The 25,670-nt window shown below is 47.6% G+C and overlaps 1 protein-coding gene across 1 annotated transcript; it reads left to right on the plus strand.

Annotated features, from left to right (window-relative positions):
• On the plus strand, positions 1-25,352 carry LOC135317474 (protein ELYS-like). The gene is made up of 20 exons (XM_064473768.1): positions 1-121; positions 1,328-1,581; positions 4,352-4,532; positions 5,320-5,527; positions 6,798-6,914; positions 7,878-7,962; positions 9,943-10,093; positions 12,533-12,665; positions 12,753-12,934; positions 13,408-13,463; positions 15,605-15,652; positions 16,960-17,047; positions 17,813-17,906; positions 19,376-19,499; positions 19,626-19,682; positions 20,896-21,042; positions 21,791-21,978; positions 22,150-22,294; positions 22,388-22,501; positions 25,176-25,352. The coding sequence occupies exons 1-20, from the start codon at positions 1-3 to the stop codon at positions 25,350-25,352; spliced, it is 2,670 nt and encodes an 889-aa protein (XP_064329838.1).
• Positions 25,353-25,670: the final 318 nt, after the last annotated feature.

Consider the following 25,670-nt stretch of genomic DNA (forward strand, 5'->3'; position numbering starts at 1 on the left):
ATGCGAGACCTCGCGGCTCAGGTAACGAGCAGCCTGCTGCAGTTTCCCGAGGTGACCATTCAGGCTCTTGGGGAAGATGAGCTCACCCGAGGGTCTGTGCTGCGTGGGCGGTTTTCCAGAGGTGAGCCTTTTCCTTGAAATTGGGTCTTGCTGTGAAGTTGTTACTGCCTGGAGGTGACCTGAGGCACGGGGTCACAGCATCAGCTGTGTCAGGTTGGTGCTGCTCAGGTGCGTCAGGTTTTGAGAGAACAGAAAGGATGAGCTATGACAAAATGATGAAAAATGTTAACATTAAAACATTAGTAGAGTTAAACTTTGAAAGGACAACAGCCTGCGCCAGCCTTGAGCTATTAAAATAACACGGGCAAGTCAGTGAGCCCTCCTCAACTTCTAATGGAATGAAAGGCAGTTTTCAAAAAAGTCCTGGTGTGGTTTTGGGCTGTATTTATTGGTACCATCATAACATCCCGTGCAGAACTAGTTCTCCCACAGTGTTAGAGAGGCAACCCCCCCTGCTTTTTCTTTCCTAGCCTGACTAAAAACAGAAGGAAGAGGAAAGCCCTGTTAGGCGCTGCAGCCAGGTTTGCAGAGCATTTAATGGGACGCAGAGGAGTGTCCCGGGAGAGCTGCTGAGAGCGGCTGAGCAGATGAGGTAGCTGACTTTGTCGGTGATGTGAAGGTAGAGCCGGGGGCCTGCCTGGGTGTCCGGGCTTCTGCTGAGACCATGTAGAATCTCTCTGTGTGACTGTAAGTGCAGTAGTTGAGTTAATACTCCCTCTGTGTTGGAAGTAGTTCAGTGAAACTAAATGTGCTAACTTCTCTCTGTGATCAGCGCGTGTAAAAGTTGAAATTGGCTCCCGCAGTGCCCATTTTAAGGTAATTCCTTGTTGAAGTCCAAACCCCTGCCCAAAGTAGGCGTGTGTCGAGCAAAGTTAGTCAACTAGAAAAGAATTGGCTGAGATTTTGCCATATTTGAAGTATGCTTTAGGAGTTGTATTCTCATATGTATTTAGATGATTTCTAGCAAAACCAAGCTGAATATGGTATAAAGACTAGAGACCAATCTATTGTAATCTTTATCCCAAACAAGCAGAATTCTTCAGTGCAGGAATGACAAGTCCAAATGCAAAATCATAAGGTGGTTCATTTTACGATGCATTGGTTGAGGATTCAGTGGGTGATTTTCAATAATCGACCCGAATTCGGTCAGTCTGTCTTGCTCTGTGAGCTACTTCTGTTGAAGCAAAGGGGCAGTGATTGTGATTTTCCCGTTGTTTTCAACCCTCTCTTGGGAGTTTGCTTTAGCCAGCCTTTTCTCTTCTTCCAGGGAGAGATGGGCTGGCCTGGCTGGCGTGTGGCCCTCAGCTGGAGGTCGTGAGCGCTGTGACGGGAGAGCGGCTCTCTGCACACCGTTTCAGTGGAGCCCGTGAGCAGCCTCCCACCATCCGCGTGGTGAAGGAGGTTTCCTGGCAGACGGGAACGGGGCTGCTGGTTGGCTTGAGAGAAGCAGAGGGAAGTGTTCTCTGCCTGTACGACCTTGGAACATCGAGCGTGGTTACAGCAGTAGTTCTGCCAGGAAGGGTAGGTGCTTTTTAATGGGGGAAACGTTGTCAGGTGCTGCATAACGCTGTTTCAGGAGCAGCTTTGGAGCGTCTCTTTGCTAGGACGTCCATTTTCTCTATTGTGTCATCATACTGTCACTGCAGAGTGTCCAGTCGAGAGCACCTTGATGTGAAATCGTGGGGTTAACGGTACCGTTATCCTTTAAGTTTGCTGAGAGTCAAACACGTTTTCTGGTTTTGCAGTAGAGCACGTAGTTACCTCATTCTCCATTTGCACAAAAAGGCCTTGAAAACTACCTTTTTTTTTAGCCAGAGTGACAAAGAACTCGTCCGCACCCTGCCTTTCAAGTGTTGGTAACATACATGTCCTGAATGGTTCATTATGTCAGAAATACTGTCTTTAAAACATCTCAGACTTCCATGGCTGTGCTGTAGCTGACTTCGGCACATTCCCAGGAGTCTCGGACTAGCAAGCAGGTGACTTTAGAGCAAAGCACATTTTTCTGTTGACTTAGGATGGGAAAAAACAGGCTTCACTGCGTTACCTGGCAGGTGGTTACAGACTGACTTTCAGCCTGAAGCCCTTGAACCTCTGCTTATTGCATATGGTGCTTGTGCGGGTGGGATACTCTGGTGTAACGTTGCTAATTTTCCCTGCCTTCTCTAACCCATAAACTCAGATGACGTCCTTTCCCCTCGGCTCCTTGTCTGAGTGTAGACAAGAGTCACCTTAAGGTAATGGAACATCAAGGTTCCCTCTGTCTTTACCACCTTAGAATCTGCGACAGATAAATACTTCCGTATTACTCAGCTTTCCAGAGCGTGGTTTGGTTTGACTTGCTAGAATCCAGGCGGGGTTTGTTTGTCTGTAGCGCTACAGTGTGATTGCGGGCAGTGAGCGTTTGTGTGGTGGTGATTTCTAACGAGCTGAGCTGGGTTGGTGCTCCGCTGTGTGGGTTTGCCGATCGTCCTGATAAATCTCAGCGTTTGAGATGGAAAGGCAAGCTGTGTGCTGGCATAGACGTGCAGTCATTCAGACTTGTAAAAGCAAATCTGAATTGAAAACATTAACGGTATTAAATTGGTTTATAACGGTTGCATGTTTCAGAGCTCTGGAATGGTATTTTCCCCACTCTTGCTGGTTTGTGTGAGGCAGAAGGGCAGCATGCAGAGTCAGGGAGCTGAGACAGGATTTCTGCGTTCGTTCCCAGAAGGAGCTGGCAGCAGTGTAGGAGAGCGTGCAAAGCCAGTGGCTGGTGCCGTGGGAAAACAGGCAGTTCCAGGAGCTTCTACAGGGAAAACTGAAGCGTTAAAACTGGGAAGCTGTATGCAAAAGTGGAAAAGGTGGATTTGGGGCCAGTTGTACAACAACAAAACGAGACCTTAAAAGAAAAAGAAGTTAACAGCAACACGGGAACTTTGGCTGATTCCGCAGCACGATATGTGCAGTGTTTCTGCTTTCCTCCTGAGAGTCATCAAGGCTTGGAGCAGCAAGAATTCGAATAACCAACGCACTTTTGGTGGTGCTTTGAGTAGCTGAGAAGATTGGAGATTTCATCTGATTTCCAGGAAGTGTGAAACAATATAAAGTTGTCTCAAATACTGCGGGCACTTCTAGGAGTAGAATTCTTGTGGCCCAGGGGAAAGGTAAATTCTGTAGCAGATTGCCAGGCAGCGCAGTCACAGCAAGTGCTTGATACGGGAGGGGAGAGAACTTTGGGGCTTCGAGGTTTGGTCAATTTTTCCCCACCTCTGGGGAGAAAACCCAATCTATATAAAAAAAGGACTCCTTGTGGTGCTCACTGCTCTGTTCCGTTGTCGTGTAACAGGTTGCTGTTGATGTAAAGCTCCCTGGTGTCACTGTGTGACATTATGCAAGGAGGCTGAAGGGCAGCCCGTGTTCTTTTGTTGTGGAGCCTTAGTGCAGGAGCCCTCACGTGCTGGTGTCTCTGCTGGAGCCGTCAGGGCTGTCCCGGGAGGGGCTGCAGGTGCGGAAAGGTCTGTCTCCATCAGGGCCTTGTACTAAAGCTGCTGGCAGGCGGCTCCGCGTGTTACAGAGCAGCGTGCGCGTCTCCTCAGCCGGAGCTGGCTTTTGGCGAACCAGCTGCTGGGCTTTTTGCCGCTGTTTCGGCACTGAAAACTTTTCTGCTTTCCCTGGTTGCTCTGTTGATTCTAAATGAGGACTGGTGTAGCTTTCCCTAAGCTGGTATCTCCCTTCCGCTCTCTGTAACAATACTCCCTTGCCGTGGCAGCGGTGTGTCTCCCCTGCAACTTGGCCGCTGCCGCGTCTGACTGAGAGCCGAGATTTGCCCTAGTACCTGTTTGGCAAAGAAGGCGTGGGCTGTATCCCAGTGCTGACGGGCTGGGGGCCGTGGGAGAGCGAGAGTGAGTTTGGCCTTTCTTACTCCAGTCCCTTAAATACGGTCAAGTTTCTTGCATTTAACGGATTTTCTGTGTTGTCTTTGAGTTAATGGTTTCTAAGTAGAAAATGGAACTTGGTAAGCTGTGATAATAGACTGCACCATTGCAGTTGGAGTGAGCTCAGCGAAATCCCTGCAGGAAACCCCGTAAACGGAAGGCAGTAACGGATGTTTGTACAGGACATTTTTGGGGGTTGGTTGGTTTGTTTGTTTTGTCTGGATATAATTGGGATCAATGCTGTGTTTTTAAGTCTGAGAAACCTGTATTTACTTTCTTGCTTCTGATGGGCTGATTCTGGCTTCACTTTTGAGTGATTTCTATCAAAGCTTGTCAAAGAGCTGAAATACTAACTTGTAGTTTTCCTGTAGGTAACTGCTGTAGAGCCCATAACTAACCCCGGAGGAGCCAGCGTGAGGCCTTGGCACCTGCACCGGGCTCTGCAAGGGTTTTGTGGCGTGGCAGCGGTGGCGACAGATGTTGGTCATCTGCTTGTGGTGGACCTTGGTTTGGATGATCTCTCTTGCAGTCAGAGGGAGAATGAACCATCGGGTGAGCTTGCGGTTTCTAAACTTGAACGGAAAAGTAAGAAAACTTGTGTCTTTTAAATCAACAACACGCATCCCACTTTGAAGCTACTGCTGTGCAGACGTTTATGGCTGCTGATGACAGGTGGCGGTTTGACATCGTCTGGCCCTGAAAGGATTAAAAATGGGAGTGGCTTCATACTCCTCCTAAGGTTACAAATACCCCCTCCCACCAGGGTCCCTCTGTCACGGTGATTCTCACCAGTGAGGGGTAGGAATCTGACCATCTGAGTCGGTGCAGCTGCCTGACAGGAAGGTGTGTCGGACGTGCCCTATTTCCTGGGAATGTTCTTCTGCTTCTGTTCATTGACTCGGGGCAAAGTTGAGGCTTGTTTTTTAAAGTAAATATGCCTTACCAAAATCCCTGCATTTCACCAAACGGAACCTGTACTTGGTGTACTCGGATTGCATACGCTGTTTTTGCTCTTACAAGAGTGGCCTCGGGAGCTGGTCTCACTTCAAGTAGCTTCACCATGAGGCCCAAACTGCTGATGTGCAGAGCCCAGGAAGAATTTGTCTATGGAGGTTTCGCTTTCACCTGGTTTTGAAATAGGAGCGAGGATACCTGTCCAGTCAGAGAGTTCCTATGTGCTCTGAATGCGTACAAAATGGGAAGAGCAGACAAAGTATTGCATCAATGGGTATTTTGCCGGGGACGGTAGAATTAGATCATCCATGTTGTCACGTCAGTGTTTCAAATGCAACCTGAATGGCCTAACGCATTCCTTTATTGTGTGGTTTTGTGCGTGCAGGTCTAACAGTTGTCACTAGAGCTGCTGCTGGCGTTTCACAAGGAAGAGCAACCGTGAGCAGAGCAGGGAGACATCTCTACCTTCAGTTACAGTGTCCTTCAGGAACAGCGCTCTCGACCCTGTGCTACATCAGCAGAAGCAACCAGCTCGCCGTGGGTTTTTCCGGCGGCTCCCTGTCACTGTGGAATATGAAAACTCTGCAGCGGGAGTAAGTCGGCCTTTGCACTTGGTCACGCCTGGAGGTGCAGGGCTCTCAAGGCTCTGCTTGAGGAGGAAGTCTGTTAATTTAAAGAGCCCTTTTTCAGGGAGGGAAATGTGGAGTGTAATCTTGGCCTGTTTAGGAATCCCCTTCTGAAGTAACCATTGAGCCATACCTGGATTCAGTGGGCCGCCTTCTGCCCAGCGGGCTGGGATTGTTCTCCTTATTGTGCCCGTGGGCTGAGGAACTGCGGAAAGCTCCCTTCTCTGGGTTCTGTCAAGCAGTCAGGGTGTGAGAGAGCTGCTTTCCATAAGGCAGTTTGTTCCACCAGCAGTATTCAGTGACAGCAGGAGTTGTGTGTGTTTCAATGAAAGAGACTGTAGACATTATTTCTCAGAACCAGCTCCTGCAATGAGGGCACCCATTGAAAGGCTGAAGTATGTTAATGATGGGATTGTGGTGATCATATTCTTTAAAGCGTCCCGGTTGAAAGGAGTGAGACGTGAAGGATCAAGAGCTGATCTGTGGCTGAAAAGACATTCTCTCCCACATTTCAGCCTCGACCAAAAGAGGGGACTGACCCATGCCAAGGCAGCGATGCATGGGAATGAAAGTCTGCTTGGAACACTTGGAGGGGGAATAAGGGTCATGTCAAGGGATAAGCAACAGAGAAATGAGGGAGATGATTTCAGCTCTGCCAAAGAGCAATCCCCCCTGGAATATCTGACCCAATTCAGATCGGGATTCACTTAAGCAAATCTGCAGTGACTCACCGGGAACTATTGGCGGCATGAATAGAGAGTGGAGGGATAGTGAGGCGGCAGGAATAGATTGTGAAGGTGCAAGGAAGGTTGAGAAGTCTGGAGGAGAAAGGCTTTAGATAGTCCAAGTAAAGAAACAAGACACTACTTTTGTTTGGCGCTGTTTTCAGCGTGTGCAGAAGAGAGGCTGCATTTTCAGTTCAATATTGAAGCAGGCGACAAGAGTAGGAAGAATCTTTTGCCTGGCAGCTGAAGGAATCTTTCATGTTCCTGCTCCGCAGGCAGAGGAGGAGATAAAGCCAGGTTATTGCCCGTGCTGGACAGTAATTTCCTCACCTCGTGGCTGTTGCATCAAAAGCAGTCGCTCCCGTGACTCCCTTGTTTGAGACGGGAGTGGGACCTTCTGTGCCTTGAGGAGAAGCACGTCAGGGGCTCTTTGCTCAGAAGATGCTTCTCCCCTTCTACAAACAGGCAGGGCCACCAGGCTCACCTGCTTTCTGTTTTTGTTAACCCTGCAGGCACCACTGTCAGCTTGAAGGAGGAAGGATTCCTGTCTGCGCCGTTACTTTTCAAGAGCCTGAGCACGATCCTCGCAACTGTTGTTACTTGTGGGCTGTTCAGTCGACGCAAGAAAGGTGAATAAAAGCTTACTATCGGCCACTGGTTTGTTTTTTTTTTTTTTGAGCATTTGTTCACCTAGAGTTGACCCACGTGTATTTGTTTTGTTGAATTAGCCGTGCAGGAGATTCTCTCCGGTATGGAAGGGGCTGACGGTGCGATTTGTACAGGATGTAACAGGGATGGAGAGGGACCTACTAGTTCCTCCCTGCTGAAAGGCAGCAAAGCGACAGTGGCTCTATTTCTGTGCTGGCATTCTTCAATGGCTTCCTTTGTTTCCTGATGACTGCTTCATGATTTGCCTGATATTCACACCGTGGTATGAAAATACCATGGAGCGCAGTGGAGGCTGCAGCTCCAGAGCACTGACGGTGCGGATCCACCAGCCTGCTGCCCCTAAAGGAGGAGGTGACAGCATGGCCGGTTCCCTGGTGCCAGCCTGAGCCTTGGTGAGCCAGCTCAGCTCGGCTGGCAGGGAAGGTGCTCAGCAGCCAAGTCGGTGGTTTCCTGCTGGGCTAATGACTGAAAGGAGGGTGTGGAAGGTGCCGTGTGTGCAGGGGAGGGACTGGAGCTTTGGTGGGAAGGGAAGGGGAGAAAGATCTGCCCCTCTCGGCATCAGCAAGCTATTTACTCAGCTCGGCTGCTCGTGGAGTGGCAATCTTTTTCAGTTTGACTGTAAAGCAGTTTTGATTGCGAGCTCTTCAATGCCAAGAACTGTTCCCAACCATTTTTACTCCATAGAACATCTTGAAGCTTCCAGATTGTATGGGTAGCCTTTGCCCCAGAAGCTGTTAGTGTCCAAATTTCCTCCTTTGTGGTTTAGCGGCTAAATGTGACCAATTCTCAGGTTTTGGGAAGGGCTGTTTTTCTTTTCAGCAAGACAGTGCTATTCAGGAAACCTCAGCCTAGACCTAAGGAAAGGGTAACGAGGACTATAAAGCAGCTTTGTAACCAAATGTCATCATTTGTACCTTTTCCAGTGAAGGCGATGCCGTGAGTTTACATCTGTTGCAGTTAGCGTTCGCAGACAGGAGGCGCTTGGCTTCAGGACAAGTCATGTACGAGGTAAGACGTGCACGTGCGTGAAAGGATGGAAAGAGTCCTTTTCCCTAAGGGAGTATCAGTGAAGTTGGCAGGGGGAATATTGACCATGACAATTCAGAGATGACTTAAAAAGAAAGAATCTTTGGCTGAGTCTTCCCGGGCACGGCCTTTGTCCATACTTTTTGAAAAGAAGTCGTACAATTTCATACCACCGTGTCTTGTGTTCCAGCCAGGGCCGTCTGCAAAGAGCCCGTATAAATTCAGTTCCTGAAGAGGCAGCAGCTTTTACAAATAAAATGATTCTTCATTTAAACACCAAGTGAATGGCCTGTAGGAAGAGAAGACAGGGCTTTGAGTAGCTCTGTTTAACCAAACTGCAGAGTTGAATAAGGTTCTGTCTGTCTCCCTTCCTTAAAACACGGGCGTACAGCTTTATTCTGTTCCGGTCTTCAGGTTTAAATTCTTGTTTTCCCTTTGAGCTCTGTCAGCAGGACTTCACATGACGCTCACCTGCAGGGTCTCTTCAGTGCTGGTCCTGAAACTTAGTAGCTCTAAAGAGAACTCTTTCTACTTTTTGGCTGCGTTACCTACGAACTCTGCTCTTGAAGCCAGCAAAATAGGCAAATACAGTAAAGAGTGGTCTGATTTGGTCAAAAAAGTATATGTAAATTTTTAGAAGTGGCTCCAAAGAGGTTGTGTTTAAAATAGAGATGAACTAGCCTTACCTCTCTGTTATCTAACAGATAGAAGACGCGTTTTTAGCACGTATAATTTTATTCAGTGTTACGCCTGAAACCCTTGCAAAATCTTTTGGATGGGAAAGTAATCCTAATTCAGAGCATGTCTTTCCTGTTGAGGTGCGGTAGGAGAGGATCTGTGCTCTACAGCCTTGATATTTATTAGTAGGATTTCCTAGAATGGTTAAGAGAAAGCTTGCCTGTTCTCAGAGTAGGTGAGTTACATGTAACATATCAGGTCATACGAGAATGGATTGTCTCACGCCAGTTCCTTCTAGAGCTCTGAAACTTTAGGAAACTTGGGTAGAATGAGGTACAAGCAATTTTTTTATTTTCTGGTAGGTTTTTGGAGATTTTTAGCTGCTTAGCTTTTGGTTTTGGTTGGTTGGTTTTTAACTGTAGAGCTGCTCTTTGTCCACAATCCACACACCCATGTGTTGTAGGGTAGAGCATTTGACCAAGTGCTGTATTTGGAAAGACAGTATTTCAGTCAATGCTTGCTTAGCAAATGGTGGTCTCAGAGGTTCCACACAATCCTGCTGGAGTTTCTGTAGGTCTCAAAGTAGTTGGCTGACTCTGTAGGAATTCGTGCCCCGAAACGCCTTGCCCACGTGCATGCCATGTCCGCCGGGTTGTTTTGCTGTTGGCTGCACTTGGTGAAGGCAGGGAGGCATATTTCACCCTTTAGTCCCTGAGGAGGTGAGAGGAGGAGCTGGCAGGAGCTGACGTGGTTTGAGAGAAGAGTGTGACTCAGTAAGACGTTCTCATGGCTACTCCCGAGGGATGGGCTTTCACTCTAGCGGTGTGTGCCTATAGATAATGCCTCGCAAGAGAGCTTTGGCTGCTGGAAGGCCGTGACTCCTCTAACTTCATCAGTTCTGTGATCAAGTCATGGAGCAAAGCGCTTTGCATGCCTATGTATGGCATTATTTCAGATCTCTCTTTCTAGATAAATACGTAGGTTTGTGAAGAAACCGGGATGGTGCAAGGAATTCTGCAAAACACATTTAGAACCAGTAATGCGAGGGAAATGCTCAGTTCTGAAAATGTGCAAAGCTTTTACGGCCAAACTTACCCGTTACGGTTTGACACTCAGTTCTCTTGCTTGTCAGCTGTAGTTTCTCTTTGCCATCAGATTAAGCGCCTGGGAGAGATACAGTACAATATGCAGGTTCTATTAGACACGGACATTCTTTCCTACTGAGGTGTAATGTCTGCTTTTCTCTCAGAATGACCTTTCTCTCGCCTGTGATTTTTTCCGCAGGGTTTGGCATCCTGTGTTGAAAAGTACAGTTTGGATCTGACGGGTGGAGCCTTTCCCTTGAGAGGGCAGGGCAGCAAGGCCAAACTACTCAGCTGTCAGGCTGTAGAAATCTTTCCCAACTGCATTGACAGAGAAGGCAGCGTTGATGAAGGTTTGTTCCTGATGCCCGTGTTTGGTTGTTCTAAACTAGATGGTTTTGGCATCCAAGCAGTGAATGCTGTTCCATACCCACAGCCTGAAAGTCTTCAATATCTGTATAGACTAACTTCTTGGGCTTATTTCAAAGGAAAAACTGGGTGCTTAGGTTCTGTGGGACTTGTTAAAATAAACCCTATTTTTCCCTTCAATGCTTGCTGACATGCTGTAGCGATGTCTGGTGGGGTCACCTCTATAACACCTGTCAGTCATTTTATTCCTCCAGCTCTCGTCTTTGAACAGTCAGATCATCCCCTCCATTGCTTAGGAATGTTCCCTCAACTTTCTTTTTTCCCCTCTTCCAACTTATGCCTGCACCTGCATCCAGCTGGCGGCCGGTCACGAGTGCTGTTCCCCAGGGCTCGGTCCTGGGGCCAGATCTGTTTGATACCTTCCCCAAGCACCTGGATGAGCCGGCAGTGTGCCCGCGTGGCCAGGAAGGCCCCCAGCATCCTGGCTTGTATGAGAGAGAGTGTGGCCAGCAGGAGTAGGGCAGTGATCGTCCCCCCCTACTGGGCGGTGGTGAGGCTGCACCTCGAATCCTGTGTTCAGTTTTGGGCCCCTCACTACGAGAAAGATACTGAGGTGCTGAGTGTGTCCAAAGCAGGGCAGCGAAGCTGGTGAAGGGTCTAGAGCACAAGGTTTAGTTGGGATCTTAGGAAAAATTTCTTCACAGAAAGGGTTGCGAAGCAGTGGAACAGGCTGCCCAGGGAAGTGGTGGCGTCACCATCCCTGGAGGGAGTTAAAAGACGTGCAGACGTGGCGCTGTGGGACAGGGTTTAGTGGTGGGCTTGGCAGTATGAGGTTTACAGTTGGGCTCGATGATCTTAAGGGCCTTTTCCAACCTAAATGATTCTACGAGTCTATGATCTGCCCGTGCACTTTGCCCTCTCTGTGTCTAATAGGTTCCTACACCTACAAGCTCTTAAAGCAAGAGCTTCTGGCTTCCCTTGTCCGGATCGACAGTTAAAACTCCTCTGGTGTCTTTCATTACCTTGCAATAATGAGATGTGCATCTCTGGGTTTGCACATCCAGTGATGCTCTGAGCACATCTCTGAGCCGGCTGCAGTGATAACTTTCACAGCCTTTTGTTTGGGTGTGTGAATGCCCTTCCCTCTCTTCTTACTGGCCTTAACTTATGTCTGCTGTTACAAAGACGACACTGGCATGACTTTCTAGGCTATTTGTGTTTATTAGCTTTGTCTTAGTCCTGAAGAGGCAGCTTCCACCTCTTTTGGGGTGCCATCCTCTAACAACAGCGTGTCAAAATCTAATGAAAACCCCTTTGGATTTTCTCCACCTGTGTCATGATTCTGAGGAGAGGGCCTTCTAAAACCTTGTCAAAAACAACCAACAGGCGCACCCACCAAAAAACCCAAACCAAAACCAACAAAAAAGGCCCTTTCGGTCCCCTTTTCATGAAGCCTGAGGCATGGAAAAATGCTTGTCATTTCTCTGATGGCTCCTCATTAGCTTTTATCCAGAAACTATTCAAGTTGTAGGCCCACATGAGCTTCTGTTGGATGTGGGTTGAGGTTAGAAATGAAGCTGGCTTCTGATTTATGAAACTAATTGACATCTTCAAAGGCAGTTTCAGCGGCTCACACAAGTGAAAGGGCACAGAAGCTCACGATGACACACAGTAAAGCGTGGGAGGCTCCCTGAGCAGCCCTGATGAACTCAGCAGAGAACAGAGACCCATTTTGCCAAACGACCTGTCTCCTGGTTCCCTGCTCTGCCAGGGTAAAGGATGCACCCCCCACTTTGCTCACATCTGGAGAATGCCTTCTCCCCAGAGACGACAGACCATGCCACTTCTTGAGAGAACCCGAGTGTAACATGGTCAATGTTTGATGTTAAACTCTTTGTTCCAACCTCCTGTTTGTTGGGGTTGGGTTTTGGTGTTTGTTTTGTGTGATAATTGTGTTCTTTCATTCTGACCGTGCTGGAAAGGAGCTATTCGTAACACCCATAATCGAGTCGAATCTGGAAATTAAGAATGCCAGCTGAGTGATCAAGTGTATACGACAAGAATTTGTATGCTTTCTAAAAGCAGCAATGTATGTTTTCCTAGGGTGGTGGGTTGTTTTTTGGTTTTTGTTTTTTTCTAACCATCTTGATGCACTCTTACTGTATGGGAGACTTGATTACCTGACAATTGTGTATTGGGTTTGTCTTAGGACGGATACAGGTTGAACTCGCAAAGGGGGGCAGCATGACTGAAACCTATCACAGAGGTGATGCTGTGGTGTACATTTTTAAAATTCTTCTTAGTCAAGTGTTGCGTTTCATGAGTGACGTAACAGAATGAAGCCAAACTAGAAAGTGATGTTTTGAAAATGTCAGATAGATTGTATTTTCTCCCAATAAGAAACAATGTCTTGTCTTTTCCAGTCATATCTCCTGACATCAGTGTCTCCGTCTTCAGCTGGCAAGTGAACACACGCGGCCAGGGAAAACCATCTACTTATTTGGGTGTATTTGACTTGGACTGCTGGTATGAGGCTCAAATGCCAGGCTCACTAAGGTAGGTTTTTATGAAGCTGGTTTCAGTATCCCTCCCCATAATTCATTGGAAAGTCGGCGTTTAGCTTCTGCGCTTGTTTTCTTTCAGGCCAGAAGAATCCCTTCAGGACTGCCCCTATTTTGCACTGTGGTCACTGGACGCTGTGACAAGCACGACTGCTCCAAACCTCCTTCTGGATGTTGTGATGCAGGAGCGCACCCTAAGCTGGAGAGTTCCTCCTTCTTATCCACAACCTGAGCTGTGTTTTCATCCAAGCACCTATAATTTTGGTAGGTATTACACGGCTTTGAGTAGTGATAAGCTTAAACCGAGCTCAAATGCCATTTATTGCTTCTCCTGTTCACTGTTTGTCGCGCAAAAACCCAACCAAACCGAAACACCCCAACCCCCACCCACCCAACTGTGATGACGTTGTACTGACCAAGTGTGTGCTGTTGTGACACCTGCCTGACAGGCGGCTGGGTCTGGGGGTTGGGTGCTTCTGCAACGCAGCCCGTGAGGTGGTGCTGGTGATCAGATGAAATGACTCTGGGCTGAAGCTCAAAGCGCAGCACCTCGATAGCCCCGGAGGTAAAATTTCTACACTCAGCCATTATTTTTCTAAAAAAGGCTGTAAGTGATGTCATGAGGAAAACGGGTACTCAGTTGTACCTTTCCAGAGGTTGCTGTGACAAAAATGTAAACTGGTGCTACCATCACGGTGAGAGTATGGAATGTTGTCCAACGTTCGTTGTCTCTGCAGATGGCACGTGCCTGCTGAGCTCTGGAGTTGTTCATGTGACGTGCAGCGGCTTCCAGAAGGAGGTGAGCTTTTACTGTGTCTTTATGGAGAATGTCAAGAGATGGAGCTTTCCTAAGCTTTCCATGGCGCTGCTTTCGGTGTCAGGGACCATTTAATGCTCCTCCTGCCCATCCACACGCGTAACTGCAATTGTACCCTACCAGTTTTATCAAATGTAATGTTTGAGGTCCCCTCTTGGGAGTGTAAACCCACCGTTGCCTCCCGTTGAAGCATGATCAGGGACTGAATGTCTAGAAAGGAAGAGAGCGCTGCTGTAGGAGCAGGAAGAGAAAGTCGGGGAAAGCTGTTCCTTCTCTCTCATCAATGAGTGCAACTGCCTGCGTGGTCCTGAGTTCGGGTTTTGATCCCTGATGAGCTGGGAAAAGAGGACAGAATGGAGAAAAGGAAGCATCGTTCCCTCAGAACAACCTTCAGGCAGAGGAGCACTTGGTAGGAAGGGGAGAGCAGTCTTTCCCTGCCCTCATCTTCCTCTCTACTGGATTCCTCACCAGATCTGTGGGGGTGCGTTAGGGCAAAGCGCACTTGTGCACAGTGTGGTAGCTAACATGACCGTCTTGGCAGGTTGGCCTGGCCCATAGGCTGTTTCTTTTGCAAGCCTGATGTAGGCTCTTCCATTCAGATTGGGTGATCTGATGTCAGCTCCACGTTGGGAATAATTGGGAAATGCAGAAATTTGTCATACCCTTTGCTGAATTGAGACTAGATCATTCAGAGGCTTGTTAGGCATTTGAGCAGGAATTGCTTGTGAATGTGAGTAAGACAAATCTCAGAATTAGGGGCAAGAAGCTTGGTTTGGGGTTTTGTTTGCCACCGTAAGTCGTACTCGGTGTGTTTCCTTGTCTGAGACTGGTTTTCAGAAAAAGATGGAAATCTGATGTGTGTATTTGAACATGTAGAAATGGCTTTGAATGTGATGATTTTATTTAGAAGGGAAAGATACTTGTGAATGTGCTTAAAAAGCCAAAGAAAGAAGCAAACAAAAAGCAAAAGCCCTAAAAAGGAAAATTTGATGAGGGCTCAGTCTTGGGCCCCTCGGGACAAGAAGGACATAGAGTTGCCGGTGCGTGTCCAAAGAAGGGCAACAAAGCTGGGGAAGGGTCTGGAGAACAGGTCTCATGAGGAGAGGTTGAGGGACCTGGGGTTGTTTGGCCTGGAGGAGAGGAGGCTGAGGGGAGACCTTATCGCTCCCTGCAGCTGCCTGACAGGAGGCTGTTGTGAGGTGGGGGTTGGTCTCTTCTCCCAGGTCACTAGCGATAGAACGAGAGGAAACGGCTTCAAGCTGCACCGGGGAGGTTTAGGTTGGATATTAGGGAAAATGCCTTCACTGCAAGAGTGGTCAGGCCTTGGAAGAGGCTGCCCAGAGAGGTGGGGGACTCACCATCCCTGGAGGTATTGAAAAGACATGTAGACGTGGCACTTGAGGGCCTGATTTAGGAGACATGGTAGTGTTGGGTTGACAGTTGCGCTCATTGATCCTAGAGGGCTTTTCCAACCTTAAGGATTCTATGTTTCTATGTTCATTTCACCTGGAAGAAGTACCAGAACACCAGCTGCACTAAGCTACAACTTAACAGTGCACGTCTGTGCCTGCCTGTGCTTTGCCCTTCTGAAGGATCGCCACGGCATTAGAACACAGTGTTTGAAGCGCCTAAAACTGAAACCTATTAGAACATCAATGTTTCACTTCTTTTCTGTCATCTTGGGAAATGACAACTTAATGTTTGGGGTGTCGTAACTGCTTCATGTCTTCATAGCCTGGAAAGCTGCTTGATCTTGGCTTCGCTGCTTCCATGCAAACGTTGCAGAGTTCTGTTTGTTCTGTCCCCTTCACGCATTCCTGATGGCAAACTTCTCTGCACCCCATGTGCCATGGGTATAAGCAGGGCACGTTGCTGGGAACAGTTAATTGGAACGCAGTAAATTGAGAGGATGATGCAGAGGCATGCAAATAAAGATTAGAATTAGCCTTTGGGAAGTTGACGTGTCAGGGGAAAAATTCCATGTGCTCCTCACAGCAACAAGCAGCCCAGCCTGTGATGCCTGAGTGAGTGTAGGGTTAGAAACAAGCACTTACTGTTGGTGGTTGGGATGTTGAAAGCAGGTGGGATTCTCCTTTGATTTCGCCTGTTACTTTTAGGAGGAGCAGTTAGACGCGGTCTTGTCAGCTGCTGCCCAGACAGGTTCGGTAGGGCTTCTGACTGGCTGCATTAAGATTTGGACATCTAAAGGTAAGACTTGTTCTGTTTTTTTTATGTTGCATGGTTTCTTCGTTTGGAATTCTTGATTCATTTCTTTTTTGTTCTCTCTTTTTAAAGAGCAGCCAAGTTCTGCTGCTAATTTACAGTTTGCCCTTGACTGGACGTGGAGCAGAGTGATCTATACAAAAGACGAATTTGAGCAAATCTGTGAGTACTAGTGCAGCCATGCTGCAAACCTAGAGTCAGTCTTTCCAGTTGAGCTCATTCAGTGATCTGCTGGTAGATGGTCTTGCCCGCAGATCTGGAAGTGCACTTTGAAACGCTGCAATGGCTCTGTAGGCTAACGATTTCATACCTGTTCTTGAAAAGGTGTTGCGCTGTTTGACGGCTCCTGCAGCTCCACTGACCCGCGGAGGTTACAGGCTCTGCAGCACCGCCAGTTGCTTTTGAGCAACCTTAGCACAGTCTTGAACTGTTTTCTAACAGAGGCACAAGAGCTCGCCGGAGAAGGTTTGTCACAGTATTTCTAACTCTCTGGTATGTCTTATGAAGATTTGGAACGATGCTGGGGCTGTAATTGTGGAAAGAGGAGCTTCTGTTGGTTTTGCTGATTGGCAGAAAGTCAGATGTAGCGGGGAGAAGGGGCTTAACTGGGAGGGGTTGGGGCTGCCACTTACCGCGCGTTGAGCTCAGGGCAAGAGTTTGTTGGGGAGCTGGTGCGAGTGGGTGGGGAGGCTGCGGTCAGCAAGGAGCTGTGCAAGCACCCGGCTTGAAATTACAGCAACGGGATGTGGCACTGTGACAAATACTCCCTTTGATTGTCAGCTAGCAGTGCGTGATTGCATGCAAATATTGGATTGGAAATGACTAAAATCAGAGAGGAAGCCTAAATGAGTAACATGTAAAGTGAGTTGCATGAGTTTCTGTAGCTGTTTCTATTAGAACTTGTTCCTGGCATATTGAGGAGAAAAGAGAAAATCCCTTTGCTAGAGTAAACGTCTCTGCTACGTGAAGAACAGGTGCCTTATCCATGAGTGGATTTAGTAGTTCCGACTTCACTTTTTTTTATTAAACCTTTAGTGAATCTTCTTCTTTGTAGGGGTTGCTTGTGATTGTGGGCTTTTACTTCAGAGAAGGACGTGATACGGAGTGAAAAATGCACAGGCAAAGATTTCTACCATGTTATTTTTCTACTTTCTCTTTAGTGCAATGAGGGGAGCTTTATAAAAAAAACAAAAGAAATTGCACACCAACAGTCCTCTTAAGCTTCTTTTCATGTTTTGCAGACTTGACAAATAAGCTGGCGGTGACCAGCCTTGCAGCTTTGTATGCACGAGTGGTCCTCTGGTTCTGTGGGTCCCGCCTCCTGCCCGAGGGCTCAGGTAAGCCTAAACTGTCACGCGTCTGTAGCAGTCAGTGCTTCCTATGAACACCTGCTTCCCCATGGTTTTGTCAAGGCTTCATCGATACCAAGTCGTGCCCGTTCAGTGACAGCAGATGCTGAAGTTCTGCTGCTGAAATTGAGATTTCACTGTTTTTTCAACTGCGTCGTGTAGAATGATGGAAGCAGTTTCTTTCCGGGGTGTTTCTCAGAAACAGCACTAAGCCTCTGAGGGAGGGAGTTGCTCGTGCCCACAGCTTGAAATCCTTGGGATTGTAAACAAGTAACTCCTAAAGCACCAACACGGGAATGCTTGATTTTACAGTAAAAGCCTGACGTGCGTGTTTTGAACTTTTTACGGATTGTTTGAGGAAAAAATACACCTTGGAAATAGTTCATCATTTGGATGGGTTATAAATCCTATTGTCAGCCTTAACTGCCTTACGCATGTTCACGTGACATGTTTAAAAACCCATTCCCTTTGAGAACTGGGGGTTTTTTTAGAGTGAACTTCAGCTGACACTACATGTTCTGGATGCTACATCACCTGTAAGCTTGAAATGGCACTTAGGACAAGGAGGAATTGACTCCTGTGTCGTAGGTCTCTTTTAGCAAAGGCAGAAGGAGGCTGGGCTTCTTTCAAAGTCGGAGGCTTGCCTGTGCTTTTGATGCTTAGCTTGTGTGTTCTTCTGTCTTTTTAGTCAAAAACTGTAGGTTGAAAATGTGATATGACTTCTTTAACTTACTTCTTATTTATTGCCTGTAGGTGACGAGATGCGTTTCTCTAGACCTTTCTACAATTATCCTCTGATTCGGAGCTACTACGCTGGTCATCGACAGCAACTGGAGCGTTTATCAAGGTAGGACGTGCAGGAAAGCTCTAGAGCAGTTCCACTGCAAATTCAGAAGCGGCAGCGAGTGGCTTTTCCATCAGCAGCTGTATTTGCTACGCTTCATGCATTTGCTGGCAACACTCTTGACTGGAGTGATGCGTGTGTCCTGCTGAACAGAGAGGTTCCTTTCCCGTGTTGAAATGTTGATATATACCTCTGCTTAGTGCCCTTTGTTGGTATCATCATTGTTTTGACGTGCACGTAATTCATTGGCAATTCTGTGTCATTTGTTACCACTGGAAAAGGTCGTGTGGTGAGGACAGGATCAGTCACGGCCAGGTCAGCAAGGCACGGCCTTTGCAGAGCAATTGTTCTGGGCACAGAAGAAAGCGTGTTTTAGAAACAAACAAAAAACAAAGCAAAAATAATCTCTCTCAATGACCAGTGATAGATGGCGATAAGGGGATTGGCCCAAATCTCCCACTCCCAAGCACCGCGGTGTCGTTGAAGGAGATGGGCAGAGTCACATGCAGCTGGCACGGCCAGCGCTCTCCTGGCGACTGGATAAAAGCCCCTTCCTCACGGGAGCTCCCTTTCCTGGGCTGGCTCACGAGCATAATGGTGATGTGCCTTGGGTTAGGTGAGAACAGATTTTTCTTTGGCAACTGTTCTGTAACCTAAAGAAAGTCCTCAAGTAGCCGTGGCTGTGGCACCGTGAACAAGGTGCAGCAGGAGGAGTCCAGGTGGAAGCTGCTCTATGTCAGGCGCTGGCTTTCAAGCTCCTCTTCCTGCGCGTCCTTCTCAGGTAACTCTCGTACAGGCTCACGGGCTCCTTAGAAGCACCACCTCCAGCGTGCTGCTTCTGCTCGTCCTCCTCGGGAAATGAAAGGCTGGCGTCGCAGCCCGCAGGAGCCTGCGATGGGCTTCTGAGGAATGCAGTGTTTCACAGGCCAGCCCTCCGTCACTGTGATGGCACGTGCAGAGGCGCAAACGTGCTGCTTCAGGGGATACCAGAATTCAGCTGCGGGCTCAGCTTTCTGACCGTGACTGTTTTTCAGTAACAGAAGCGAGGTGCTGAGACCAAAGCCTGACATTGCCGTGCTGGGGTCTCACCGCTGTGCGTGGGAACACTCCCGCTGGGGGCGTGAGGTTTGGGGTAGCTTTGCTCACACTGCCCTTGTATTACAAGTAATGCGGCACAAAAGAAAAACTGAAAACTAAAAGGTCGCTGCAACTTTCCCCTTAATAAGGGAGCTTTTGGGATTCCTATTTGGAGCTCCTTTAATAATTCACTAGGATCTAATGAGCACCTTTCACCTGACTCCGAAATTTCTTTCCAGTCTATTTCAAGTCACGATCGTGCCTTTGTCTGTTTGTTCCTTTCTTGGAGTCGTGGGAGCTTTTGCTGGTTTTGTTTTGGCTGGAGGAAATCTGTGACACCGAGAGGCTGGAATTAGTGTTTTCCTCTGTCAAATCCTCGCTACGTTTTGTTCCAGAGGCAAACGGGACTCTGACTGCCTGATGGTCGATGGGATGGTTTCCCAGTTAGGAGACCAAGTTGAGAAGTTGTGGCAGAGAGATGAAGGAGGAACGGGGAAATACCCACCTCCTAGTTTACGGGTGAGTGTTGTGTTCCCTGAAAACAACCACCACCACCACAAACCCCAGCCCCAGCCCAGCCCTCCCCCAAAGCCAATGATTTCTCAAAGAGAGGACCTTTAAAAAGCTTCTACCTTTTCATTCCAGGCACTGCTGGAGCTCTATTTGCTAGAAGGCGTTGAAGAAAGCCACAAACATGCAGTCGTATCCCTTGGAGTTATTTCTGTCACACCTCCAGTATACGCGCATCAGGGGTCTGAAATGTCTGTCACCTACGCGTTCGATGCATTTTCTAATTTGTGCTTCAAACACACTGCGGATGAACACGTGTAGTTAAGAATTAAGTCGCAGGCAGAAGCATTGTTGGATTTCTTTGTACTGTGGATTGTTTAGGAATTTTTAAAATGTTTTGTTGCAAAGTCTTTTCTGATGTGAGAAAACAGCTTTACTAAGCAATGTTAAAGGTAGAAAGCTCCCCTAGATTGTCTCAAAATGTAAACTGTTTTTCATTTTTGAAGCACCCACAGCTGTAGCAAACAGCTGCTTCCTCGAGCGATGCACTAGAATGTGCTGCTTCAGAGCAAAAGGATTTCTGACAGTGGTGTACCAGGACCTGATGTTGCTGAAATCATCCATTTTCCAGCACAGCTAAGAGGGCTTGCTTTTGTGCTGTTACAAGTGCAGGCACACAGAATAATAGAGAGAGAGAAGGGAAAAGTCATTGGGCAGAAACTGAACTTTTAAGCTGCCGAAATACACTGTGTTGCTTTGGTTGTGTGTTGCCTGACCCGAGAGGGGAGCCTAGAGAGCAGGGGCTTTAAAGCTGTTGCACCCCGGAGCTCTCTGATGAGAACAGACCCCCCAAAACAGCTGTCAGAAAGAGAGAGTGACACTGCCGATGAGTGATCCACATACTGGTTTAAATCCAGTTTTAATCATGCAGAGCTAAGCTGTGCTGTAAGGACACCCTCATTTCACTTGTTTTATATACGCTGGAAAGGAGGGAAGAAACCAGCTGTAGAATTTGTTTGCTTTAATAATCAAGCATTGGCCGTTCTCGTGTTTTGAATGTCCAGCTGGTGGCTCCAGTGGCTAAAGAGGGAGCCTGTGTTTCCAACGGAACTGTTTAAATATCGAAAGGCAACCTTTCTGAATGCCTTAGAGAAATCAGAGAGTCTGTCTTTCTGGTTATTTACTCAGAATGCAATTTTGTTGTTAGGGCCTGACTATCTTCAGGTTGCAACAGCATGAAATGGCAAGACTAATACATGAGTATTTTCTGCGTCCTACCACTATGATATTCTTATTTCATTTTATTATTTATTCCTATTATATTAATCATAGGTATAATATTATTTCATGTGATAAATTGTTGGTCTTGCAAATCTATTAGCCTTAATTAGATACTTGATATCAGACAATTTACTTGCTGCTAGACATCACGCATCCCTTTCCGAACAAAACAGAACCTTCCGTCGACTCCTTCGCAGCTGCCTTTGCCATCCCTTCGGGCCTTGTTAAGCGTATCCAAGGTTTTTGGCTTCTAGACCACAAGGACTATGATGTAAGCATGTGACAGTTTAGTTGGGCACACATTGCAATACAATGCTATGATCTATCAAATGATGTAAAAACCCTGGTGCTTAGCTGATACCAGGTGATAAAACATGGGAAGCTTCTTTTGTAATGCTGCTTCAGCGGCACCTTCAGCAATACGTGATGATCTGCAGTTTGGTTTTAATTACGTTGAGAGGAAATGGATTAAGACAATGAAGAAGTCAGCGTTAATGCTTGACGTGTGACTTGCCAAAGCCGTCTGTTCAGGTTGTTCTCAGCAGAGCAGTCGAGCGCTTTCTCAAAAGCAGTGGTTTGGGGACTTTAACTATTCAAACTGCCATCCTGGCAGCAAGATTTGAGACAGAAGACCGCAAAAGTGACTCTTCAATCTAATTCATGTTCCCTCTGATGCTGAAGGTTGTTCTTTGCCCGTCACAATGTTAATATAACCTGTTTGCCTGGGAGAATGACTTGTCTTTATGAGAGGTGATGTTTGCCTACGGAGATTTGGTTATCCTGGCCAGGTGTGAATCACTCCTGTCAAAGGACTCCCTTTGTTCTGTACGGCTCACGGAATATTTTTTTCTGCAGACACTTCAGCATTTATATTTACCTGTCCGGTACCAAGCCCTTCATTAGTCACCATCTAAGTTTATTCAACAGAGATTCACCCTTACTGAAGACACTTTTGAATCGTTTTGTTGTGCGCGTGTGTGTCTCTATATCTTAAGAAACCTGATCTCTACCTTCTGCAGAACTCCCTGGCCCTGCTGGTTGAACCAACTGCAAGCAAACCTGTGTCGTGGCAAGACGTGCGAATTCTTCAGTCCCTCATGTGCCAAGGAGAGCATAGGCGAGCCCTCAGATACACGCAGGTGATGAAGCTCTCGGCCTCCAGCTGTAGCGAAGTGCGGCTTTTCCTCACTGTGCTGTTGTCCAATAGGTAAAGAAATATCTGCCACCATTTTGGCACTCAAATACTGTGCGAGGTGGAGAACAAACACTAGAAATCACAATCCCCTACACTTCCTTTGAACTTTGAGCACAATATCTGGGGGGCATCTTTTTGGTGATACCATTAAGATGCCTTTACGTCTCACAAAATTAACTACAGGTGCATGGCGGAGGCTTGGGCTCTGCTGCAGGAACACACCACTCAGTTAAAGGAGGAAGAGCTATTAAAAGACATGTATGACATCTGTCGGGAGATGGGACTAGTGGGAGACTTCCTGAGGCTGCCTTTCACAGACTCTGAACAAGTAAGTGTGGGCAAGAGGAAAATCTGAACCCCTCTTTGCCAAGAGAAGAGGCAGGGTCATCATATATGTTTTCAAATGTGTTATTTCTCATAGAAGTGTTTGGAGAAATTTTTACGGATTCATGAGATTCTTTTAGTCCAGCATCTGCAGCGTGCCAACTGTACGGCAGCCCCACAGCTGAACCAGGCGATGAACGTTCATCTCATGGTAAGCGTAAAAGTCCTGCCAAGTGTGCAAGGTTCTCTCAGGGGTTACTAACTAGATTTAACAGCGCTCAGTAAGAATCCTGCTTTCTTTATCACACCCTTCTTTGAAATACTTGCAATAAGCCTCTGCACCTTACGTTACAGCTGAACCTAAAAGTTGAACAGAATGTGTCACTGCTCCAAAGCTACCCCGTGCAGTTGGAAATCCTGTGTTCCAGGCTGTTGTTGACTCCACTTTGAACAGTTTGTTTGTGTCTGAGGATTAAATAAGTATCTCCTGTCAGCCACTCTTACCATTCAGATATTCAGGGACGTATGTTATGTAGGGTTCGGATGATTGGAAGTTGTTTGGGTCACTGTGGAATGAAGAGTGTGTTGTGTGTCATCTCTGGTATCTCACACGCAGCTCTGGGTGCCAACCCACAGGCAACATTTGCATCATGGGTTGTTCTTTTTATTATTTCCTCAAGTTATAGCATGAGGTCTGCAATTCCACAGCTTTCGTTTTACCACTTTTAGGACAGAAATTCTTACTTAACTTCTGAGTCTCAACATAGGCAGGTCAAATTCTGTGTTATGGGAACTTCTGTTGTGGTTCTGTGATCCATTTGCTGCTTTCCAGAACCATAGTTTCCCAGGGAAGCAAACTTGTGGGGTGGTTCTGGAAGGTTGAGGTCCTGCGTTTGAAAGCTTCCATCCCGGGGGAAGGGGTGTGTAGGCAGCTTTCTCTTCCTCATTTTAATCCTCACTTCCTCTTGTCCAACGTAACCCGCCGCTGCCCTGGAGATTCAGTCACCTGGGGCAGTGGCGTTTCAGGAAAAACAAGGGAAAGGCTGCTGTTTTGTCAGCCACGTGAAACTTGTGGGTGCTGACAAGCGTGTCAGAATGAGGTTCTGCAGGGTGCCGGCATGGTTTTAGCTTAAAGTTGTAGGTTCTGCTATTATTCTAGTCTTCCTTCCGCTTGGCTAAATATACAGGGTGAAACTTCTTGCTTTACGCTTTTTGTTCACCAGAACGATCGTGCTCCTCGCTGGAGACAGAGAGCAGTTGCCAGAAATTCTCTCTCAGCCCAGCACGGCAAGACCCTTCCTAGAGGTCAGAGGCAGCTGGCTGTAGAGAGAGCCAAGCCTTACCACCTGCCTTCGTCCGGACCAAGAGAAGGTAATTTTTAGGGGGGGAATATAACGCACAACTAACCATCGCTTTGATTGCACAAGGCTGATTGTTCTTCCCTCGTGCTTTACAGCTGCAAGACCAAAGCCAATCTCGACAGTAACAAAACCAGCTAATGCAGGAAATGTGGATCCAAGAGCACCTTTCAGCAGTCGTGTGTTGGCCAAAGTTAGAGAGTTATGGGTAGGAAATGAGCAGAAACCCAGTTGAGAGAGAGTTTTTCTGTTATGATAATGTTTGCTATGCAAAATACATGTGTTTATATTATGGTAAATGTGTTTAGAGAATTTAAGATGGCTAAAACTAAAACCCTGATTACCATCAAGCTATTGGTGTATGGATCTTGCTAGACTTGATTGTGTGATCAAATAGTAACCTTTTCCCACTTGCTAACATTTTTCTGCCTTATTTACTTAAAAATAGGCAGAATGATAAAGAGCAGGAAAGAGGCCAGTAGCTGTCAGATGATTTTCCTACAGGTGGTGTGGCCAAATCAACCTTAGTTCTGGTATATTTGGACCTCTTAGTCTAGGCCAATTGGAAAATGCAATGAAAGAATAGAATTTCACGTGGTAAGATTGCATTTGTTTCTTATGTTGTTGGTACTTTTGTCTTCTGTGCAAAACTTGCAGGTTTCCATCGCAGGAATGCTGTTCTCACCAAAGCAGTCACGATAATGAGTGCCTTTGAGATGCTCGGAGAGAAATGTTCTGCGGTTCCTTCTGAATTACAGCTGTTCCTCAAATAAAAAGCGTTTCCCAATGCACTGAGCTGTGTGGGTGACCCATACGTGAGGCAGAGGGAAAAATGCAGGTGACGGTGCCTGATGTGCCTGTTGGTTCAGGTCACTCACTCCTGGGCTGTGCATCACCCGGCATGGCTCAAGAGCAGGCTCATCCCACAGCAGCCAACGGTGTGGTGTGCCTTGCTCTTGAACTTGGTTTAAACCCAGACTAGACCGTGAGTTATTAGTGAAAGCCTGATTGCTGGTAGTTTGACGTTGCAATTGTAATGTTAATGGGCAGGGAGAGAAGGATGCAGGAGGGAGGTGTGTGACAGGCTCAGGGAAGAGCCCATGAGCGACGATCGGGTATGGTGCGAACAGAGGCTGGGTGCCCGTTGTGCGCCAAGAGCTCTTCAAAGCCCCCCGCACTCGGGAGAACCACAAGCAGTACCAGGTGGGATTAGCACAGAGTGGTGCTACATGGAGTAAATGGGTGGCACTGATCACCCAGCGGGCTTGAATAGGAAACCCCCGTGGCCCAGGAATCCTGGAAGTGACCATGGGCTGGGCAAAGGGCAAAGACCTTGGAATATCCCCAGAGGAGGGGGTGCCACGTGCTGAAGAGGCCCCACTGTGGAACAAACTGCCAGAAAATGAGCAGCAGTGTGCCCTGCTCACTGATGGGTCCTGTCGCCTTGCGGGGAAGCATCAGACGTGGACCATGGCTGAAATACAGATATGGGCAGGCCCGGCAATGGACTATATCACACTCCCACAGAGCCGCCAAGGCAAGCGCCATGTGCTTACAGTGGTGGAAGCAACGCCCGGCTGGCGGGAAACATACCCCGTGCCCCACGCCACCGCCCAGATCACTCTCCTGGGGCTCGAAAAACAAGTGCTGTGGCGACATGGCACCCCAGAGAGAACTGAGTCAGACAATGGGACTCATTTCTGAAACACCCTCACAGACACCTGGGCCAAAGGGCACGGCACGGAGCGGGTGTATCACACCCCCTGTCACGCACCAGCCTCTGGGAAAACAGTCTGGGTTCTTCCTGCCTCAGGCAAAGGCAAACCCATTCGTGGCACTGCTTTTGCTCGAGGACCCGGGGGCACTTGGGGGTGATGCGGGAGGATGGACGAGTCCCGATACCGTCTTTAAACCAGAAAAGAGACACAGGAGAGCCTTGGCTGTCACAGGAAAGTTCAGCGGTATCTCCACCCCCAAACAACAGCTCTCCCAGAAAGGCGCTCTCGTTCCTCAAGTCTTCTG

This window comes from Phalacrocorax carbo, chromosome 26, assembly GCF_963921805.1.
Source record: "Phalacrocorax carbo chromosome 26, bPhaCar2.1, whole genome shotgun sequence".
Taxonomy (NCBI): Eukaryota; Metazoa; Chordata; class Aves; order Suliformes; family Phalacrocoracidae; genus Phalacrocorax; species Phalacrocorax carbo.